We start from the raw sequence: 23,664 nt of genomic DNA on the forward strand, positions 1-23,664 counted from the left end.
TCAGTGAAGTGATGGAAGGGCTCATTAACAGTGCTATCAAGCAGCACCTGCTCAGCAATAACCTGCTCAGTGACGCCCAGTTTGGGTTCCCCCAGGGTCACTCAGCTCCTGACCTCATTCCAGCCTTGGGTCAAACATGGACAAAGGAGCTGAATTCCAGAGGGGAGGGGAGAGGGACAGCCTTGACATCAAACTCAGATTCAACCAATTGGAGCATCAAGGAGCCCCAGTAACACTGGAATCAATGGACTTTGGAGGACAGCTCTCCCCTGGTCAGAGTCAGACCTGACACATTGGAAGATGGTTGTGGTTGTTGGAGGTGAGTCATCTCAGCTCCAGGACATCTCTGCAGGACTTCCTCAGGGCAGTGTTTTAGGCTAAACCATCTTCAGCCGCTTCATCAATGACCTTCCCTCTGTCATAAGGTCAGAGGTGGAGATGTTCACTGATGATTGCACAGTGTTCAGCACCATTCACAACTCCTCAGGTACTGAAGCAGTCCGTGTCCAAATGCAGCAAGACCCGGACAATATCCAGACTTGGTCTGACAAGTGGCAAGTAACATTCACGCCACACAAATGCCAGACTATAATAATCTCCTACAAGAGAGACACTAATTATTGCCCCTTGACATTCATTGTTGGTATCATCACTGAATCTCCCACAAGCACCATCTTCGGTTTACCATGAATCAGCAACTGAACTGAACCAACCGTATAAATACAGTTAGTAGAGCAGGTCAGAGGCTCAGAATACTCCCTCCCAACTCCCCAAAACCTGTCCACAAGGCGCAGATTGAGAGTGTGATGAAATACTCCCCACTTGCCCTGGATGGGTGCAAACCCAACAACACTCAAGAAGTTTTGCACCATCCAGGACAAAACAGCCCCCACTTTGATTGGCACCACATCTACAGGCATTCACTCCTTCCACCACCGATCCTCAGTAGTGTGTACCAACTAGAAGATGCACTGTAGAAATTCATCAACTATCCATAGACAGCACCTTCCAGACCAGAAGGACAAGGGCAGCAGATACATGAGAACACCATCATCTGCAAGTTCTCCTCCAAGCCCTCACCATCCTGACATAGCAACATATCACAGTTCCTTCAGAGTCACTGGGTCAAGTTGCTGAAGGCCATTGTGAACAACACAAGGACTGCAGTAGTTCAAGAAGGGACTTCATTACTGCCTTCTCAACGACAACTAGGGATAGACAGTAAACACTGGCCTAGGCAGTTATGCCCATAATCCCATGAATGAATAAATAAGTATTGACACACACTGACTCTCACTGGGGTACAGTCCCACTCACACTGACTCTCACTGGGATACTCTCCCACACACACTGACTCTCACTGGGGTACAGTCCCACACACACTGACTCTCATTGGGATACAGACCTACACACACTGACTCTCACTGGGGTACAGTCCCACACACACTGACTCTCACTGGGATACAGACCCACACACACTGACTCTCACTGGGGTACAGTCCCCCACACACTGACTCTCACTGGGATACAGATCCACACACACTGACTCTCACTGGGGTACAGTCCCACACACACTGACTCTCATTGGGATACAGACCTACACACACACTGACCCTCACTGGGGTACAGTCCCACACACACTGACTCTCACTGGGATACAGACCCACACACACTGACTCTCACTGGGGTACAGTCCCCCACACACTGACTCTCACTGGGATACAGATCCACACACACTGACTCTCACTGGGGTACAGTCTAACGCACACCAACTCTCGCTGGGGTATAGTCTGATACACATCCACTTTCACTGGAGTACAGACTCACAGACACTGACTCTTGCTTGGTTTTGGGGTTAGCCGATGGTAAATTTGGGAAGTTATGGTTTTGATGATTTTGTCAGGCTGGTTAGCTGCTGGTCCCTGTTGAAGATCACTCATCCAGGGATTTGTGTTAAAGAGTTTCAAACTGTAGAATGGAAGTGAAGGAAAATGTGTGAGGAAGTCTTCCAGGTATTGGCTTTGGGTGTTATAGGCTTAAACAATTCAGCTATTACAAACTGTTGAGAAGCAAATCAACTGGAATCTGTTGGAGTTCCTTCTGTCAGTCGAAACCAGCCATCGGTGAAATCTCAGTCCAAGATATTTTAATGATTGCAGCGTACCAGCAGAGTTTGTATCCAGACACACCATCCGTCTGATTAGACTGGGCCCAGATCAGTCTGGGTGTACGGCCTTCAGTGTGTTGCTGACCCCTGACTGAGTTCACACTTTCAAATAACTGCTGGACAAAGCTCAGAAAGAGGGGTACGATTCCCACAAACTCCATCCATTTGGGAACATTAGGAATATTCATTTTCTATTTCCCTAAGATTTCCCTGTTTCTCTGCAGCAGGACTGATCAGACATTGTTCCTTTAGCTCTGGGATATGATATAGCAGAAGAGGATTTCACAAAATAGATACAACCGTCAATGAAGCACTTGTGCAAATGGCATTCTGATAACAAACCCTCAAGTGGGAGCATGCATCTGCATGACCAAATTTCGGAATAATCTCCTTCTCAATCAACAAACGAGCGTGCCCAACAGACTGCTGCATACGAATCATTTCCCACTTTGATTCCAAAGTGTTAACTTCAAAGACTGTCCCCCATCAAACACTCCCAGAACAAGGACAGCACAGGGTTAGATACAGAGTAAAGCTCCCTCTACATTGTTCCCCCCATCAAACACTCCCAGGACAGCGACAGCACAGGGTTAGGTACAGAGTAAAGCTCCCTCTACATTGTCCCCATTAAACACACTCCCAGGAAAGGGACAGCACAGGGTTAGATACAGAAAAAGCTCCTTCTACATTGTCCCCCATCAAAAACTCCCAGGACAGAGACAGCACGGGGTTAGAAACAGAGTAAAGCTTACTCTACATTGTCCTCCCATCAAACACTCCCAGGACAGAGACAGCACCATGTTAGATACAGAGTAAAGCTCCCTCTACACTGTCCCCCATCAAACACTCCCAGGACAGGGACAGCACGGGGTTAGAAACAGAGTAAAGCTTACTCTACATTGTCCTCCCATCAAACACTCCCAGGACAGAGACAGCACCATGTTAGATACAGAGTAAAGCTCCCTCTACACTGTCCCCCATCAAACACTCCCAGGACAGGGACAGCGCAGGGTTAGATACAGAGTAAAGCTCCATCTACACTGTCCCCCATCAAACACTCCCAGGACAGGGACAACACGAGGTAAGATACAAAGCAAAGCTCCTTCTACTCTGTTTCCTTCAAACACTCCCAGGACAGGGACAACACAGGGTGAAATGTAAGGTAAAGCTCCCTCTACTGTCTTAAACTGAAAGTCAAGCTCAGACTACCCTGTCCCTTGAAACAGTGTCAAGGCTGTAGCTGGATATCACCTACCAACCATTTACAATGTTTGCTGTCCTTGGGCATCTTGTACCTGTTGAAAAGACATTTTGAAATTTCTCAAGGAATCTGTTGAAATGGGAGTGACCTTGAGACACATATGGAGCTGATCTTTCAAGGGGTAATGAACTGTTAAACACCACAGACTTGGAGCTCATGTACTGAGGAGTCGAAGGATATCTGACAGTTCCCCTGCTCCTGGAAGTACACCTGGACCTTGGCTGATTGGTCAGAAGTTACATCCTTTCCTCTGAGTGTCAGATCCAGATGTGAACAGAGATCAGGAAGATCCAACTCAAGGAAAGCAAGGGAGTGTTGTTCAAGTAACATGTAATTGTTTATCTCCCATGTGTTATCCCCTTGTTTCTGTTAAAACCCAGATATCTATCACTCCCAGCCTCCAATATACTCAGCCCCTCAGCAACCACAGTTCACTCTGTTTGACAATTACAGTGATTCATCACCATCATGTGAAGAATTCCTCCTCATCTCAGTCCTCGGAAGGTAACTCCTTATCCTTGGATTATGAATCCTAATTTCATACTCTCCAACTGAATGAAATAGTCTCACAGCGTCTACCATGTCCTCTCAGCTTCTGATATGTATAATCTCCAGCTCATCGAAACTGCCGATGACGTAGTCCCATTCTATTCAAGCTCTACTGTTCTTGACCCAGATCCAGTGAACGTGTAATGCATCCTCTCTAAGGCACACAGATCCTTCCTTAGGTACAGAGACCAAAACGGTACACAGCCCCTCAGAGTTACTTTCACCAAGGTAATGTGCATTAGGAACAGAACTTCCTGACTCTTCACTCCAAGTTCACTTGTAATAAAGGCAAGGAGCCATTGGCCTTCCTAATTGCAACCAAACCACTCGTGGTGGACCCCCTGATTCTTCAGGGTACCATTATTTAAACCACATTCTATATCATAACGATGGAGGGACCCCAAAGTACCCAGGAATGTAAATACACAGGAACAGGCCATTCAGCCCCTTGAGCCCAATGTGACCATGGGGTTGGTCTGTGACCTAACTTCATATGCCTGTCTTCGGCCGCTATCCCTTAATACCTTCACAAAACTTTATGTAAAATTAACAACTAATTCAGCATGTGCTGCCATTTGTTGAAGAGAGTTCCAAACCTCTCCCACCCTCTGTGTGTAGAAGTTCCAAACCTCTCCCACCCTCTGTGTGTAGAAGTTCCAAACCTCTCCCACCCTTTGTATGTAGAAGTGCTTCAGAACATCTCTTCTGAATACGCTGGACCTAATTCTCAGAGCATGCCCCAGTCAATGGAAATAGTTGACCTTGACCCATCCTGTCCTTCACAGATAATACCTCAATGACTTCATTCAGATTACCCCTTAAGAGAAAACATTTGTACAATCTCTCCTCCTTGTTCAATCGCTGAAGTCCAGGTTTCATTCTTATTACCCAACATTGTACACACTCCAAGGCCAAGTGATCCTTCCTAAGGTGTGGGGGCCAGACCTGCTACTTACAGACAGATTGAACCTTTAGTTACAACATGGGCTTTTCTAAAGAAAACAGGCCATAAAGCCAAAAATAAGACTGGGATTACAAATCCAGCAGCTATCTGGGGCCGGGGGGCCCTGGAATGTCACACTGAATGAGCTGTTGGGGAAGTTTTAAAACAGAAATATATTCTACAAACTGTATTGTAATCTCTGGGAATAACCCAGGATTTGTTTTCTCTCTTTCTCTCTGTGATCAATGTCTTTTCTCTCTATCCAACTCCTTCTCTTTCGGATTTCCTTGCCCTTTTTTCTCTGTGATTCATTTTCTCTCTCTCTCTTAATGTTTCATTCTATCTCTTTGATTAATTCTCCTTTTCTCAATATTTCATTCTCTCTCTCTCGGATTCATTTCCCCTTTCTCCTCTCTCTTTCTCCCTCAATGCTTGATTCCTCCTCTTTATCTTGCTCTGATTCATTCCCAGTAATTCACAGCTCTGCCTCTCACTCACACATTCCTTCTCTCCCTCTGTAGCTGCAAGTCATTCCCTCCCTCACTCTGTGAGTTATTTCCATCACCTCCACCTCTCGGATTTATTCCCTCACTCTGTTTCTTTCTCTGATTCATCTCCTTTTTCTGTTGTTGTCTCTCTGGGTGTATTGAGCTGGGGATAATTCTGTTGAGCAGAAATGGTGAATGGGAGAAATTTGAAGATCACCAGACAATGTTTAGGGTCGTCTTCAAAGTTATTGCTGTGGAAGAAGAGGATCAGTTACAAGATCAAAGGCCAACTTGTTGACCAGAGAGTTAAAATGAGTAACAAATATCACATCCAAATCCACTGAGAAATTTGAAGGGTGATAGGTAATGATCAAGGCAGTGTGGAAAATTAAAGGGAGATAGGATAGTGAAGAAGGCATTTGGTATGCTTTCTTTTATTGGTCAGAGTATTGAGTACAGGAGTTGGGAGGTCATGTTGCGGCTGTACAGGACATTGGTTAGGCCACTGTTGGAATATTGCGTGCAATTCTGGTCTCCTTCCTATCGGAAAGATGTTGTGTAACTTGAAAGGGTTCAGAAAAGATTTACAAGGATGTTGCCAGGGTTGGAGGATTTGAGCTACAGGGAGAGGCTGAACAGGCTGGGGCTGTTTTCTCTGGAGCATCAGAGGCTGAGGGGTGACCTTATAGAGGTTTACAAAATTATGAGGGGCATGGATAGGATAAATAGTCAAAGTCTTTTCTCTGGGGTGGGGGGAGTCCAAAACTAGAGGGCATAGGTTTATGGTGAGAGGGGAAAGATTTTAAAGGGACCTAAGGGGCAACTTTTTCATGCAGAGGGTGGTACGTGTATGGAATGAGCTGCCAGAGGAAGTGGTGGAGACTGGAATAACTGCAACATTTAAAAGGCATCTGGATGGGTATATGAATATAAAGGGTTTGGAGGGATATGGGCCGGGTGCTGGCAGGTGGGACGAGATTGGATTGGGATATCTGGATAGCATGGACAGGTTGGACTGAAGGGTTTGTTTCTGTGCTGTACATCTCTGTGAATGATTGAAACATGGTTATTGAGATGTATTGCCTCCTGGCGTGTCTGTGTCACACCTGCAGGGAGCGATCCGGGCAGTGTTGGACAGTATCCCCACGTGAACATGTTCAGCCAGTCTGTCCAGTGAGAAGTGACTCAGGCGTTGACTGGCCGAGTTTTGCCGAGAACCTGCTCTCTGGCTTCCATGGTTTCGGCAGCAAATGGAAAGTGACATTGTAATCACTGTCATTTGGGATAGAGCAGCAGAGTGGGTGGGAAGGCTGGGAGATACCACTCCACTCAGCACTGAGGCACTGAGCTGCCATCTGTTGGTACAGCAGGACATTACAGCAGTCTGTGGGACAACAGTCCGTCAGGATCAAACAAACAGAGCAGGGTTACGTATGAGGTCTGTACATGAGTGCTGTATTCCGGACAATGTCAGATGGGCTTGCATAACAGCTGAGTCTGAAGGATGTCTACTACCTGGGAAGTCTTTACAACTGAGATAATGAGAGTCCATGTTCATTTTTAGTGTGAAGGGCAAGGCTGATAGGTGTTGGAAATGCTGGATGACTATAGAAATTGAGGTTCTGGTCAAAAAAAAGGAGGCGTCTGTCAGATATAGACAGCTGAGGTTGAGTGAATCCTGAGAAGAGTATATGGGCAGCTTTGAAGAAGGAAATCAGGACAGCAGAATTCTCCCTGTGTCTGCGTGGGTTTCCTCCGGGTGCTCTGGTTTCCTCCCACAGTGGGCCATGCTAAATTACCCGTAGTGTTAGGTGTAGGGGAATGGGTCTGGGTGGGTTGCTCTTTGGAGGGTGGTCTAGTTGGGCCGAAGGGCCTGTTTCCATACTGTAAGTGATCTAATCTAATCTAATCTACAGCAATGTGAGTCAGGCAAATCCAGGGCTAAGGTCCAGTGACAAAGCTGAAACAGTGATATAACAATCACCTTTCTGTCTCCTGCTGCATTTACTGACACCCAAGACCCATTAAAGATACGAGAGATATACAGCACGGAAACAGACCCTTCGATCCAATTCCTCCATGCTGACCAGATATCCTAAATTAATCTAGTCCCATTTGCCAGCACTTGGCTCATATCCCTCTAAACCCTTCATACTCATATACCCATCCAGATACATTTTAAATACTGTAATTGTACCAGCCTCCTCCACTTCCTCTGGCAGCTCATTCTACACACACACCACCCTCTGTGTGAAAATGTTGCCCCTTAGGTCTCTTTTATATCTTTCCCCTCTCACCCTAAACCTATGCCCTCTAGTTCTGGACTCCCCCACCCCAAGGAAAAGACCATGTCTATTTACCCTATCCATAGGGGGATATCTATAGATAATTTAGATTATATAGAGACGCTGACTTAAGGGGAGATGTAGTGTAAAGGGTTAACTCTTGAGCAGATATATAGGAAGCAGTGTCAATGATGATGCAAAGATCACATGATGAGAAAGAAATTTTGAGGAGAGGAGGGACATTTCAGACTTTGACCTTAATCAGAATGTACGGAGTATAATTTTCATAAAGAGTTACTTTTTAGTGATATTGTGAATGTCAGAGCTCTGTCCAGAGGGTGGTAGACCCTAAACATTCTCTGAGATGTCACACGACAACAGCAGAGCACCTGCCTCGCTCGCTCCTTGTCTCCCTTTCTTCCTGCCCTGTGTGGTAAATCACACTCTGACAGAAACCATAGAACCTTGCTCTCCAAGGGACAGAAACTGGAAAACACAGAGAGGGAAAGTTTAAAAAGCTCAGGTGGACGTGATGTTTCACTTGGATTGAGTTTCAGTAATGAATGATGTCCGGAATCAAATTGAACGTTTGTTTCCAGTTCTGTGCTAAGATCCTTTTAACTTTGAAACATTTTTCAAATCTTTTTAAATATATAGCTTTGATAATTTCTTCTCTGTGTAATGAACTTATATTCTGCTGTTAAGCAACACTTACAGCCTCATATTAATCTTTTTACTTCTTCATTTATGAAATGTGGATGTCACTGGCTGGGCCCAGCTTTTATTCCCCATCCCTAGTTGCCCCTTGAGAAGGTGGGGGTGAGCTGCCTTCTTGAACCGCTGCAGTCCTTGTGCTGTGCTTTGACCCACATTGCCCCTTAGGGAGGGAATTCCAGGATTTTGACCCAATGACAGTGAAGGAACAGTGATACATTTCCAGGGCAGGATGGTGAGGGGCTCGGGGGGTAACCTGTAGGGGGTGGTGTTCCCATGTATCTGCTGTCCTTGTCCTTTTAGATGGAAGTGGTGGTGGGTTTGAAAGGTGCTGTCTGAGGATCTTTGGTGAATTGTTGTGGTTCTGTTCGCCGAGCTGGGAATTTGTGTTGCAGACGTTTCATCCCCTGTCTAGGTGACATCCTCAGTGTTTGGGAGCCTCCTGTGAAGCGCTTCTGTGATGTTTCCTCCGGCATTTGTAGTGGTTTGTCTCTGCCGCTTCCGGGTGTCAGTTCCAGCTGTCCGCTGCAATGGTAGGAGAAGCCAAACAGAGAACAGCCAGGGAATTCCTAGAGACATGGCACTCATCCACAGATTCAATCAATAAGCACATCGACCTGGACCCAATCTATCGACCACTGCAGCGGACAGCTGGAACTGACACCCGGAAGTGGCAGATACAAACCACTATAAATGCCGGAGGAAAGATCACAGAAGCGCTTCACAGGAGGCTCCCAAACACTGAGGATGTCACCTAGACAGGGGATGAAATGTCTGCAACAAAAATTCCCAGCTCGGCGAACAGAACCACAACAACGAGCACCCGAGCTACAAATCTTCTCACAAACTTTGAATCTTTGGTGAGTTTCTGCAGTGCACCTTGTAGATGGTACACCCTGCTGTTACTGAGCGTCGGTGATAGAGGGAGCGGATGTTGTGGATGTGGTGCCAATCAAGCGGCTGTTTTGTTCTGGGATGGTGTCGAGCTTTGTCAGTATTTTTGTCACTGACCTTGTCATTAAACAACCGCAAACATAAAGCAGATCATCAATCAGATTTTGTTCTAGGATCTCACGTGCCCAGGATTGCCATGAGCTGGGATCAGAACACTGCGAGGTGTGGAAGGGCTGAGGGTGTCACTCGTGTCAGTGATGGTGAAATGAAGAGGTGCCCCTTCATCCTGGTGACTGGGCCAAGTCTAGCCTGTAGGCCGGAGGGCTGAGACCCCAGCCTCACCTCCTTCTGTGGAAGACCAGCAGCAGCAGGGCACAAAGACCTTGACATCGGGGTGATGGTGTTGTCCTCATGAGCTACCAGGCAATTCGAGGTGAGTGAGAGCAGGAGGGAAGTGAAAAAGAGGGTTTGAGGGTGGGGAAGGAGTGGAGGCGATGACCTTCAGCGCCCATCCCCCAACCTTCCTATTGCTGTATCCCTCAATTGTACCTTACCTCCCCCTCCCTGGGACCCAGGAACAAACTTAATAGTTTGCTTCCTGAGCACTCTCAATGATGTGCGTCTCCCCCACCACTCGGTGAGTATTGGGGAAAGTTACAGAAAGCCATTAATGAAATGCAATAACATGCTGTTCTTTTGTGATAAAGACAATGAAATGAGGGTCTTGTATTGTTGGTGTACCCTCCAGGGCCTCAACGCATCTGCACGTGCACAGCAGTCAGTAAGGAACTGCTGAAGATCTCACTGTTTAATGTGAGCAGAACCTCCACCCCCACCCCCACCCCAATCCCCACCCCCACCCCCATCCCCATTCCCACCCCCACCCCCACCCCCACCCCCACCCCCACCCCAATCCCCACCCCCATCCCCACCCCCACCCCATCCCCATCCCCATCCCCATCCCCATCCCCACCCTCATCCCCTTGGCTGATCCATTGCCGGTTCAAGCTGCCAGGCTGCTCACAATGCCCCTGTTAAGTCCATGGAGTGCAAGCATTGAGGTGGAGGTAGAATGAGGCTAACAGGAGGGAACATGGCTTTAAATTGAGGGCTGATAGATTTAGGACAGATATCAGGGATAGTTTCTTCAATCAGAGAGTAGTAGGGGCAGGAACTGCCTGCCTGCAACAATGGTAGACTTGCCGTTGTTAAGGACATTTAAATGGGTATTGGACACACACACGGATAATAAAGGGACAGAGTAGGGTAGATGGGCATCAGATTAATGTCACAGGTCAGCGCTACATCTGTCCTGCACGGTAACATTCTATGTTCTATGAGGCTCTTGAAAGTCAAATAATTGTACGTCTGAGTGCCAAAAGTCTGACAACTATGGACTGCTTTGGGGAGCAGAGACAATTAGATTTGTGAAAGGAAAATGGAATGAATATTTTGGAGCACTAGAAGCTACAGGGCAATGGGCATACAGCATGGGCATGGGGCTGAATAGCCTTCCCCTGCCATGTAGATCTCTAAGGTTCTCAGTGTAAGATAGTGCAGACTTGATGGGCCAAAGGGCCTTTTCTGTGCTGAATGACTCTATGACTCAATGTTTGGAGGTATGGTGGTCAGGTCTGGTCAGCGATAGCTGTGGGAAGCAGCCAATGAGGACTCACTAGATGATGCTGGGATTGAAAACCCGGGATTCGAGCTCTCTCCCCTCCCCTCCCCTCCCCTGCTGTACAGACGATTAGCATGGAATCTAATCGAGGCTCTCAGAATTCCAAACTGTTTTGAGAGGCGAGGGTGTAAAAGATGGGATCCATTGGCTCATGTATCAGCAACTAGACCGTGCAGACTGGGCACCTGACGTACCTGTCCATCCTCCCTCCCACCTACCCTGCACCACACTTCCCACTGACCTTTCACCATCACCTCCTACCTTCGCCCACCTATCGCCATCCCACCTACCCTCCCCCCACCCCATTTATCTCTCAGCCCCCTTTCCCCTGCAGCATTCCTGATGAGGGGCTTATGCCTGAAATGTTGATTCTCCCGCTCCTCGGATGCTGCCTGACCGGTTGTGCTCTTCCAGCACCACACTGTTGACTCTGATCTCCAGCATCTTCAGTCCTCACTTTCCCCCAGCCTCAGGTAACAAACGTTCAGAAAACTTTCGGAAAATGCAGTTGCTGGGAAGGCCTCACCAAGTCTGTCTTTCAAAGCAGAGAATCAGTAGGTTTTCAGTTTTCCACCTGGGTGATACATTAAAGTGGTGAGCGGAATATCCATTATAGATAGCTCCCAATTTTCACCTCACTTCTGATGAATGGAAAATTGGACTGTTTTCTATACTGGTCACCAACTTTACCTCAACATATAAAAGGGACTTAGATCAGCAGGGAGGATATGAAAGGGCACACGGAATAAGAAAGGAAGTGGGTTGTGGATGGGCAGCTTGAATTGAAGAGCTTGGACCAGCACAGGCTTGATGGGCAGAAAGGCCTCCAGTGGTGAGGTCATTTTAACAATGGCTGCAAGAACTGGGTCTTGTGGCTGTTCCAGTTGCAGACACTGTAGTCCCTGGTCAAAGGAGACAATTGGCTGCCAGTACCCAATGTAATTTAGATGGTCGAACAGGCGTTCACAGGTTTTGCAGAATTTCCTTTTGGGAGCAAGAAAATACTTCAGAGAACCTGATTGGTGGAGTCCGCGATTGAATAGAGAGGGTGATAGTGGGTTATACATTATCCAGCATCTGCCAGCCTCACTTTCTCCTGTAGATTACCCAAGGTGAGAATGGGCTCAGTTACTATTTCCAGATGTTACCTTCAAACGTTAAAGCTATCGTGCAGGAGCAGGGAGGAGGGTTGGATGGGAGAATAAGGGCCTGGGTTCCACTATGTTGTCAGGGGCTGTAGGAATGGCCCAAACACTGTGTCAAATGGACTGTCGGAACAGTGCCCTCTGGGAGCTGACAGTAGATCAGAGGCCCCAGAAGCCAGGCTCCATCACCAGCTACTACATGGAGGTAGGACACCAGCAGAGAAGAGGCGAAAGTGAGGACTGCAAATGCTGGAGATCAGAGTCTGGCTTAGAGTGGTGCTGGAAAAGCACAGCAGGTCAGACAGCATCCGAGGACCAGGAAAATCCCTTCATTCCTTTTGCCCAAAACATCGATTTTCCTGCTCCTCGGATGCTGCTGCGCTTTTCCAGCACCACTCTAACCTTGACCAATAGAGAAGAGTTTTTTATTCAGACAGGCTTCAGTTGCTCAAACGGATAAATGTTATCCTTTCGCTCCTTACCAGTTCTTTGGCACAGATTTTATTCTCACAACAAGTTGTTACTGCTACAATCTACTGAACTATCTTAGACAAAGCTCCTCCATCCCTGTGCTCAGGTGAAAAAGGAGCAGAGAGAGCACCGCAGTGATCCACACAGAGCCGTTCATCCCTTGCTTGGTAAAGGTTGGGAGCTCATTAACACGAAACGCCTGACGACTACACTCTGGGTCAGAATGACACCAACAGCATGGGCACAATTTCCATTACACCTGCCACCTTCCCCAGCCCCTGGCAGGCAGTAGCAAGCCTGGCCAAGAAACCAGGCCAGGATGAGATACAGGAAGGTGATGGACAGGATCCATGTGACTCATTCCCTATTAACTCTGTACGCACCGTTTCAAACCAGGAGTATTGTGTGTTGGGTTTAACAATAGACAGGAGACTCCAATGGAAGACTGACCTTTTGGCCATGGCTGCACACAGATAACAATCAATGTTTAAGGGTTGAACTAATTGAACTGTTTAAGGTTCTGAGATCATTTAAATGGAGAGTAATCTCACAGCATAGACTCCAGAACAAGGTGGTTTAAGCTTAAAGTTCGAGTTAAATCATTTAGAGTGACATTAGGAAGTCTTTCTTCACACAAGGAGGAGTGAACATCAGATACTTTCTCCTGACAAGGAAACACATCGTTGTTTCTTCACTGTCATTGGGTCCAAGTGCTGGAAGTCCCTCCCTAATGGCTCAATCTCTGTGTACCCACAGTGCAGTTCACCACCACCCTGTCCAGGGCAATGAAGGGCAGGCAATGAACATTGGTCCAGCCAGCGACACTCAGAAAACTGAAGAAAAACATTAAATGTGAAGTTCAAGTATAAAATTCAAAAATAAGGTCACTAGATTTGTGTTGAGTTATAGAGTCCTACAGCACAGAGACACGCCCTTTGACCCAAACTGGTCCATGCCAGCCAAAATGTCCACCCACTCTAACCCCATTTCCCTGCACTTGGTCCATATCCTTCTAAACCTTTCCTATCCAGGATTAATATTCCATCCAGGATTAATATTGTCATCCAAAACTGGAGTTAAATTCTGATCTGCCACAATCTAATTGAATGCTAGAACAGGCCTGAGGGACTGAATGATCTCTCCCCCTGCTCCATAGTAAAAATGTGCTGCTGATTACAACACTGATGACACGGCTGGGATCACTGATTTCACTGTTTAACTGAAGGGCCATTTTGTGAATGAAACACATCTTAGTTGGATGGTTTCAAATGGGTTCAATTTAGAATTAGTGCAGAATTCCCGTGTAATATATAAAGCTCAGAATAAAGATGGAAATATTCAGCAGGTCAGGAGAGATAAATGGAGTTAATGTTTCACGGTGGTGACTCTGCACCGGAACTGATTAGACATCATTAACCCAAGCTGCTAATTCTGTTTCCATATCTACAGCTGGCTGAGTATTGGTCTAGTTTCTGCTTTCCAGTCTGTGGTGAATGTTTGTTTGTGCTGATGTGGAACTGGGAGCTGGTCTTGCTCTTCGATGTTACTGCCAGGAAGAGGAGACATTCCAATGAACTTTCATGCTTGTCAAAGGGCACTACTGTGGAATGGTCTGCTATAAACTCATTTCACAAAGGCTCCCCGCTTCCCCCACCTCCCCACCACCACCCTGGCTAACAGAAACACACACTCCCCCTTCCACTGAACTGAGCCAGCTTTGAATGTTGATAATTTCAAATCAACTTGTTCAGAAATGTTATAAGACACCCCTGGAATGGGTGGGACTTGAACTCGTGCCTCCTGGGACACTACCACTGCACAAGAGTCCCTTGGTTGTGAGTTTAGAGTGTTTCATTGCAACTGGCAACGGAGAAATATTTTACGATTTGGAACAGAATCCTAAATGCACCTTGTCGAGTAATTCTTTCTGTGTGAAGGCACTCTGTGAAGAGAAGACCTTACAGATTGTATACAAAGCTAAACGTCACACAACACCAGGTTATAGCCCACCAAAAGCTAATGCTTCCAAATAAATCTGTTGGACTATAACAGATGCGTGACTTTTAACTTTGTCCACCCCAGTCCAACACTGGCATTTCCAAATCATTACAAATTGTGGAACTCCCCAAAGGCAGCTGGATAGTTTTGTTTACATGAAATGAAGCTGATCTTATAGAGTGATAGAGAGTGACAGCACGGAAACAGACCCTTCAGTCCAACTCATCCATGCTGATTAGATATCCTAAACTAATCTAGCCCCATTTGCCCCCATTTACCTCTAAACCCTTCCAATTCATGTCCCCACCCAGATACCTTTTAAATGCTGTAATTGCACTAGCCTTACCACCTCTTCTGACAGCTCATTCCATACACGCACCACCCTCAGGGTGAACACGTTGCCCCGCAGGTCTGTTTTTCTTCTCACCTGAAGCCTATGGCCCTCTAGTTTCGGACTCAGCCTTGTTAAGTCACATGTCATGATCATCTCACCAATGGTATTCTAACTGTGACATAGCATGTGCATTTAGGATATTAATGTATCAGATGTCAATTTGCTGGGGAGTATGAGGCATGGTATATTTATGGAAGTGAGGACTGCAGGTGCTGGACAGTCACCGAGTCAAAGAGTGTGGTGCTGGAAAAGCGCAGCAGGTCAGGCAGCATCTGAGGAGCAGGAGAGTCAACATTTCAGACATAAGCCCTTCACCAAGACAGGAGAATCGATGGGTTTATGTCTGAAACATCAATTCTCCTGCCCCTCGGGTGCTGCCTGAATGGCTGTGCTTTTCGACATTGATGGAAGTGTGCTGCTGTTTGGACCAGAATACCTTAATGTGGGCCTGACAATTGTGCTTGTGAATGTGATAATTGTACACAATACTCAGCTGAAATTTACAAATGTTGGATCGTTCAATACCACATTTCCCATGCCTTGTTTCTTATGTAATAGAACATCGAATATTACAGCACAGTACAGGCCCTTCGGCCCTCGATGTTGTGCTGACCTGTCATACCAATCTGAAGTCCGTCTAACCTACACTATTCCATGTACGTCCATATGCTTACCCAATGACGACTTAAATGCCCTTAAAGTTGGCGAATCTACTACCATTGCAGGCAAAGCATTCCATACCCTTACTACTCTCTGAGTAAAGAAACTACCTCTGACATCTGTCCTATATCTATCACCCCTCAATTTAAAGCTATGCTCCTCGTGCTCACCATCACCATACTTGGAAAAAGGCTCTCCCTGTCCACCCTATCTAACCCTCTGATTATCTTGTATGTCTCCATTATGTCACCTCTCAACCCTCTTCTCTCTAACAAAAACAGCCTCAAATCCCTCAGCCTTTCCTCATAAGACCTTCCCTCCATACCAGGCAACATCCCGGTAAATCTCCTCTGCACCCTTTCCAAAGCTTCCACATCCTTCTTATAATGCGGTGGCCAGAACTGTACACAATACTCCAAGTGCGGCCGCACCAGAGTTTTGTTATGGTGGATATCATAATCTGCACTCATGGAGTGTGACGTGCTGGAGGCAAGGTCTACATCAGTGTTTAATACATATTCAGCTAGTTGCGTTATTGATGATTAAAGTGATCTAGAGAAAGCAGTTTGTGATTTGACATACCAACATCACACAGAATTCACCACCACTCCCTAATCTTACTTTTGCACTTTAACAAGTACCTGGTCAGTTTTAAACATTGCAGCACTGAGCGATGCAGCAACACACCGACAAACCAAGCTGGTAGAGGATTTATAAATCCACAGAGATGGCACTAGAAATGGTATGTGGTACAAATTGGGTATAGCCTCAAACTAGCCAGGCCACAAAGAGGAACTAACTTTGTGAATTTGAATTGTTAAATGGGATGTGCGGGCAAGGTGGATTAGCGATGGGAAATGCAGGGTTACAAGGATAGGAGAATCAACGTTCCGGGCAGATGCCCTTCCTCGAAACGTTGATTCTCCTGCTCCTCAGATGCTGCCTGACCTGCTGCGCTTTTCCAGCAACACATTTTGAGCTCTGATCTCCAGCATCTCCTTACAAGGATGGGGTCAGGGTATGAGTCTGGCTGGGATGGTTTTCAGAGAGTTGGCGTGGACTCAATGGGTTGCTTCCACAATATAAGGATTCAATGATTCGATGAGCATTAGGCTGTTAAGAAAGGTTTTACCATTTAACTATTATATCACCAAGAGACATTTTTAATAAAATGGGATAAACCTAGAAACAGGGCACAATTTAAACAGAAGTAGCGGGATTATGGCAGATTCTATTAAATGTTATCAAACATACCACAGTGTAAACTTGTTCGCTGTAGGAATGTAAACGGAAAAGCATCTTGAAAGATTTGGGAAAAGGGAATTGAACAACAGTGGATTTAAGGAGCTTTATGTAAGGCAGATTGGTCAAGAGAACCTTGATCAGGGAATGATCAGCACAGGTTTGAACATGATTGGAGAGAGAGAGGGATAAGAATTCATTGGATAAGAGTCCAGACAGAAAGACTTAGCAAGGCAATATGGAAGAGAAAGACCAGAACCCAATCCACAGAGACAGGACAAAAAGCTGTAACAGTACACTATCTGGGAGAAAGGCAGTTTGGAGAGAGATGGTCCAACATGGAACTCTGAGGGAGCCACTGAAAAACAAGGCCCTTAACAGATCCATCAGTAATCAACAGCATTTACTCAGGAATAAATAAGTTTATGTCATTTAGAGGTGAGAAATGTTATCTGTAATTGGAAATGTGATAGGGTGAGGAGAAAGTGAGGACTGCAGATGCTGGAGATCAGAGCTGAAAATGTGTTGCTGGAAAAGTGCAGCAGGTCAGGCAGCATCCAAGGAACAGGAGATTCGACATTTCGGGCATGAACCCTTCGGGCATGAACGTCGATTCTCCTGCTCCTTGGATGCTGCCTGATCCGTTGCACTTTTCCAGCAACACATTTTCAATGTGGTAGGATGAGGCAGCTTCTCTGAATACAAACCTGAGCTTTGTAATTGAGGGAGATCAGGAATTGAACCCAATGGATCCAAGAATCCATGAACCCAAAATAGTCACCCGTAATCAAACCGACCCAGATACACATTTAGCTGATGAATTGAGAAAACTCCAATGATTTAAAAGCCTTTTATTGTTACTTTTGCATCAGAAAAAGCAAAGAGCATTTTAGACAGAGGCAGTGAGCACAAAAGACAGCCCCAAAGATGCTCCACACAGAAGGCAGTTAGCTTATTACTGGAGTCACGCAAGTTCGGAAAAATAAACTCAGTGTTTAGTGAGAAAAGGTGCTGTCACATGCAGACATCAATTTGATCCGAGTAGGAGATTCAGTTGCCAGAATCGATTTGTGCTGCTGCCTGTTGGTCTTGCACATAAGCTTGGTCCCAAACTATCACCAGATAGTGAAGGGTGCTGGTTTGGTAATCCTACTGTTTAACCAGTGATAGGCTGGATCAAAATCAAAAGTTAAAACTTTAGTTATATATCGAAAAGGAAGATGGTGAGTATTTCCTCACTCTGTGTACAGGGCTTCACCTCAGCCACTGTGTGGTACGGGGACTGAGGGGCCAAGGGTCTTTTTTAAAAATGAGAAATCAAAATTCAAAACTAAAGCCAGTAGCAAACACAATATTCAGGTAAGTCGCGCTGTCTACAGTTGTTAAGGATGAGAGGAAACCTGAAACTCTGACTGTTACAATACTAGAGATTCCATCTAAACCACCCCAAGTTCAGTCAAGTCAACTTCCGCATAGTTGCAAATACAACACTTTTCAAGCTTAAGTTTGTTAAATGTGTATCTTAATGAAGTTTTGTCCACTTTTACTGTGTTGAAGTGCTACACTATCCCGGGATCCCACTTCCTACTTTCTGTCACCTACTCCAGAAATGGCTACAGCAGCCTACTCTACATGTGCTAGGAGGCTGCTCACTCCACTAGGCCAGACCTACTCCCCTCATGGCATCTCCTTACGTTCTGCACTGGTCTCGTTGATTACCTGTAGGGAGACAGAAAAAAAGTAAATCAGGGGATGACATTTTCCTAAATATTAAATTTAAATGTCATCTCAAGTCTTTCTTCATCAAGAAAACTGTCTTTTAATCAGCAAAATCAAACCACAGGCTGCACCAGTGATGGTGAACAGAACTGAAGTGGACTTTCTCAGCAATAAGAGAGTCTCCTAATGTCAGCCCTGCCACACAACAAGGTCCACAGCTTTGGACAGTATAGGGTTTGTCTGTCTGCCTTGAACAAGTTTTTGTCGCTGGGGATAAACAGATGGAGTGCAGGGCAGTTGGACATGCTGGTGCTGAAGTGAGGTTCTGAAGTAATATCCTCTGTACCCTCTCAGGTCAGTGTAAATGATCCCACAGCCACTATTAACGAAAAGAGCTGGATAGATTCCCCCCCTATTTCCCATCCAATAAGTATCCCTCAACTATAAATCATTAAAACTGCCTTGTTTGTTTCACTGAACCCTTGGTGGGATCTTTTTCTGTGCACATTGGTTGCAGTATTTCTTACAGTGAATAATGATTACAAAAATACTCCACTGACAGCGCAGGACTTTGGACCAGAGATCAGGAGAGGTGCTCTCGAAATTCAAATCTTTCAACTTGCTTTCAGTTTGTGAAGATGTTACTTTTGGGTTTGCAGGGATTTTGGAAGATCAGGTGTTTAAGTTTAGCACAGACTAATACATGAAAAAGCCTGGGTCAGTGTTGGACTTCATGCCTGGCAGTCTAGATTAAGATGTGGGACTGGCTGTGGGATTGGGTTCAGGATTGGCTTGGATTGGTTGCTGTGTCAGCACTGGACAGAGGTGTGGCCTACCAAGTATACAATGCCAGTTGTATGTCTACAGAGTGTTTCCTCAGGGTTACTAACCTGTCCATCCCTTGTTTCCACTGTTTTTATCAGAATATTCCTTCTGGCCTGAATGTCCGTGGAGCCTTTAGATTCCAGGCTTGTCTCTGTGGGAACAGTACGCAAAGGTCATTGACATCTTCCAACCTGAGACAAGAAACATACTCCATGCAGCTTCTCAGGATCAGGAACAAGGGAAGAGTTTGAGCGTTTGGTGGGGGCTGGTTTGGGAGGGGAGGTGGCTAGAGGAGGGGTTCACAGAGTAACTTGTTACTCAGCTCTCTCACTGATTGGTAATAACACTGAGATTTCAGCTTGATAAAGAACTGACTGAGGCATGATGTTACAATTCCCCTTCAGGGGATCTCCCAGCAGGGCTACATCTTCACCTTTACAAACTTACCCTGGTGTGATGTAGCTCTTACCTCTAAACCTTCCTACTCCTCTGGCACAATCATAGAATCCCTACAGTGTGGAAACAGGCCCTTCGGCCCAACAAGTCCATACCGACCCTCTGAAGAGTAACCCATCCAAACCCATTCCCCTATTACTCTACATTTACCCCTGACTAATGCATCAAACAATGGGCAATTTAGCACGGCCAATTCACCTAACCTGGTAAAAACAAGGACTGCAGATGCTGGAAACCAGAGTCTAGATTAGAGTGGTGCTGGAAAAGCACAGCAGGTCAGGCAGCATCCGAGGAGCAGGAAAATCAACGTTTTGCGCAAAAGCCCTTCATCAGGAATTCACCTGACCTGCCCATCTTTAGACTGTAGGAGGAAACCAGAGCACCCAGAGGAAACCCATGCAGACATGGGGAGAATGTCTATGGGGAGTTGCATAGTCTCCAAAGGCTGGAGTCCAACCTGGGTCCCTGGTGCTGTGAGGCAGCAGTGCTAACCCCTCAGCCATCGTGCCCCCCACCTCCCTTTTTTTGTCTGCAAAGTAAAAAACAAAATAAAAAAAGCAAAACTAAAAAAAAATCTTCCCCCCTTGAGCACCTCGACTTGCTTTCACGCCCATATCTCTGTCCTGTCTGCCCAAGTATCTGCCCAGATTTCTCACCAAGATATTTCTTTGCTTCCTGCTCCCAGCCTTTGCACTGAGTGAGTTTCCCACGCCTGTCCTTACTTGTATCTCCTCCTCTCATTCACATTCCCAGTCTGGAGTTCAGCTTCCTGCTAACACTTTCATTTCACTGAGAAGGCAAAGTTGTTCCTTGGATGCTCCCCACATTCTCCTCTCCCAGCCAAGCCAACTTCAATCCACTGCATAAAGACACTTCCCTCAGCACTCTCAAATAACCAACTCTCGTAGCTTCTGACCATTAATTCAAACTGATACATTGCCTGCCGTATATCACTCATAATATAGCATCCTGCTCCCTGCTGTTTGCGCATTCCTTTCCTCACACTCTTGACATTTCTCTGCCTCCAAATTGTTGTATAAGATCACGGATCCCAACTGAAGCACATTCCTGCGCCTAAATACTGGCAAGACAGAAACCATTGACCTCAATCTGTGTCATAAACTCAGAGTCACCGGGTCATATAGCACTGAAACAAACCAACTCATCCATGTTGACCAGGGTTCCCAAACTAACCAGCCCCATTGGTCTGTGTTTTGCTCATATCCCTCCAAACCTTTTCTACTCATGAACCTGTCCAAATGTCTTTTAAATGTAACTGTCCCTGTATCTACCACTTCATCTGGTAGTTTATTCCACACATGAACCACCCTCTGAGTGAAAACATTGCCCCCTCAAGTCCTTCTTAAAATCTTTTTCCTCTCACTTTAAGAAATGCCTCCTAGTTTTGGACTCCCCTACCTTATGGAAAAGACATTGGCTATTCACCTTATCTATGTCCCTCATGATTTTATAAACTGCTATAAGGTCAGTCCTCAACTTCCTAAACTCTGGTGAAAAAGTGCAAGCCGATCCAGTCTCTCCTCATGACTCAAGTCCTCCAGTTCCGGGAACAACTTGGTAAATCTTTTCTGCACCCTCTCCAAATTAATGATATCCTTCCTGTAGCACGGCAACTAGAATTGTACACAGTACTCCAACTGACTCCGTCAATAGATACTACTGGAGTCTGAATAAAACTGGTTGGAAGGGTGGGCTGGAATGATTTGGGAGAGGGCTGGGAGTTTAAAGTAATTTGTCAGGGGATGGAATACAGAGCGGCAGTACAGTTAGGGCTGATGCATAGACAAGTGTCAAAGAACCAAGTCAGTCTCATAAGACAGTACAAACACATCGAAGGGAAGGCACAAGGGACCATGGCAAGGCTGGATGACATTTATTTAACACAAGGTATCTGTGTAAAGTGGACAATGAATTGAGGGTGATTATCTCAAGGGCATGTGGCATTATTACTATCACAGAGACCTGGCTGACAGAGTGACAAAACTCTTCAGGCTAGACCTGTGTATGGTGTCTCTGAATGTGTGTGTGTGTGTGTATATATGTGTGTGTGTATATATATGTATATGGGGTCTCTGCGTTTGTGTGTGTGTGTATGTGCATATGTATGTGTGTGTGAGTATATGGATGTGTGTGTATATATATATATGTGTATGGTGTCTCTGCGTTGTGTGTGTGTGTGTGCATGTGTCTGTGTATATGTGTGTATGTGTCTGTGTATATGTGTGTGTATATATGTGTATGGTGTCTCTGCATTTGTGTGTGTGCATGTGTATGTGTATATGTGTGTGTGTGCATATATATGTGTATGGTGTCTCTGCGTTTGTCTGTGTGCATGTATCTGTATGTATGTATGTATGTGTCTGTGTATATGTGTGTGTATATATGTGTATATGGTGTCTCTGCATTTGTGTGTGTGTGAATGAGTCTGTCTATATGTGTGTGTGTGTATGTGTCTGTGTATATATGTGTGTGTGTATATGTCTGTGTATATGTGTGTGTGTATATATGTGTATGGTGTCTCTGCGTTTGTGTGTGTGTGTGTAAGTGTCTGTGCGTGTGTGAGTATATGTGTATGATGTCTCTGCATTTGTGTGTATGTGTGTGTATATATATGTGTATGGTGTCCCTGCGTTTGTGTGTGTGTGTGTGTCTATGTATCTGTGTGTGTGTATGTGTCTGTGTATATGTGTGTGTATATATGTGTACGGTGTCTCGGCGTTTGTGTGTATGTATGTGTCTGTGTGTATGTGTGTGTATGTGTCTGTGTATATATATGTGTGTGGTGTCTCTGCATTTGTGTGTGTGTGAATAAGTCTGTGTATATGTGTGTGTATGTGTTTGTTGTCTCTGCGTTTGTGAGTGTGTGTATGTGTCTGTGTATATGTGTGTGTGTATATGTGTATGGTGTCTCTGCATTTGTGTGTGTGTATGTGTATGTGTCTGTGTATATGTGTGTATGTATATGTGTCTGTGCATATGTGTGTGTGTGTATATGTGTATGGTGTCTCTGCGTTTGTGTATATGTGTGTGTATATATGTGTATGGTGTCTCTGCGTTCGTGTGTGTGTATGTGTCTGTGTATATGTGTGTCTGTGTATATGTGTATGGTGTCTCTGCGTTTGTGTGTATGTGTGTGTGTATATATGTGTATGATGTCTCTGCGTTTGTGTGTGTATGTGCCTGTGCATATGTGTGTGTGTTTATGTGTCTGTGTATATGTGTGGGTGAGTGTATATATATGAATCGTGTCTCTGTGTTTGTGTGTACATATGTGTATGTGTATATGTGTGTGTGTATATATGTGTATGGTGTCTCTGCATTTGTGGGCGTGTATGTGTCCGTGTATATGTCTGTGTGTGTGTACATATATATATATGTGTGTGTGTGTGTGTGTATGGTGTCTCTGCATTTGTGTGTATGTATGTGTCTGTGTATATGTGTGTCTGTGTATATGTGTATGGTGTCTCTGCGTTTGTGTGTATGTGTGTGTGTATATATGTGTATGGTGTCTCTGCGTTTGTGTGTGTATGTGCCTGTGTATATGTGTGTGTATATATGTGTATGATGTCTCTACGTTTGTGTGTGTATGTGCCTGTGCATATGTGTGTGTGTATGTGTCTGTGTACGTGTGTGTGTGTGTATCTATATATGTATGGTGTCTCTGCGTTTGTGTGTGTATGTGTCTGTGTATATGTGTGTGTGTATGTATATATATGTGTATGGTGTCTCTGTGTTTGTGTGTGTGCGTATG

General features: G+C 45.5%; 1 protein-coding gene across 1 annotated transcript in view; it reads right to left on the minus strand.

Annotated features, from left to right (window-relative positions):
* Positions 1 to 18,569: 18,569 nt before the first annotated feature.
* Positions 18,570 to 23,664, minus strand: part of gfap (glial fibrillary acidic protein) — a 51,093-nt gene continuing 45,998 nt past the window's right edge. Inside the window, exons 8-9 of the mRNA XM_060848576.1 lie at positions 19,502 to 19,587; positions 18,570 to 18,611 (exon numbers count right to left, since the gene is read on the minus strand). Of these exons, the coding sequence (XP_060704559.1) occupies positions 18,570 to 18,611; positions 19,502 to 19,587 (128 nt within the window). The remainder of the gene's footprint in view (positions 18,612 to 19,501; positions 19,588 to 23,664) is intronic.

The sequence above is a fragment of the Hemiscyllium ocellatum genome, chromosome 32 (genome assembly GCF_020745735.1).
Source record: "Hemiscyllium ocellatum isolate sHemOce1 chromosome 32, sHemOce1.pat.X.cur, whole genome shotgun sequence".
NCBI classification, from domain to species: domain Eukaryota; kingdom Metazoa; phylum Chordata; class Chondrichthyes; order Orectolobiformes; family Hemiscylliidae; genus Hemiscyllium; species Hemiscyllium ocellatum.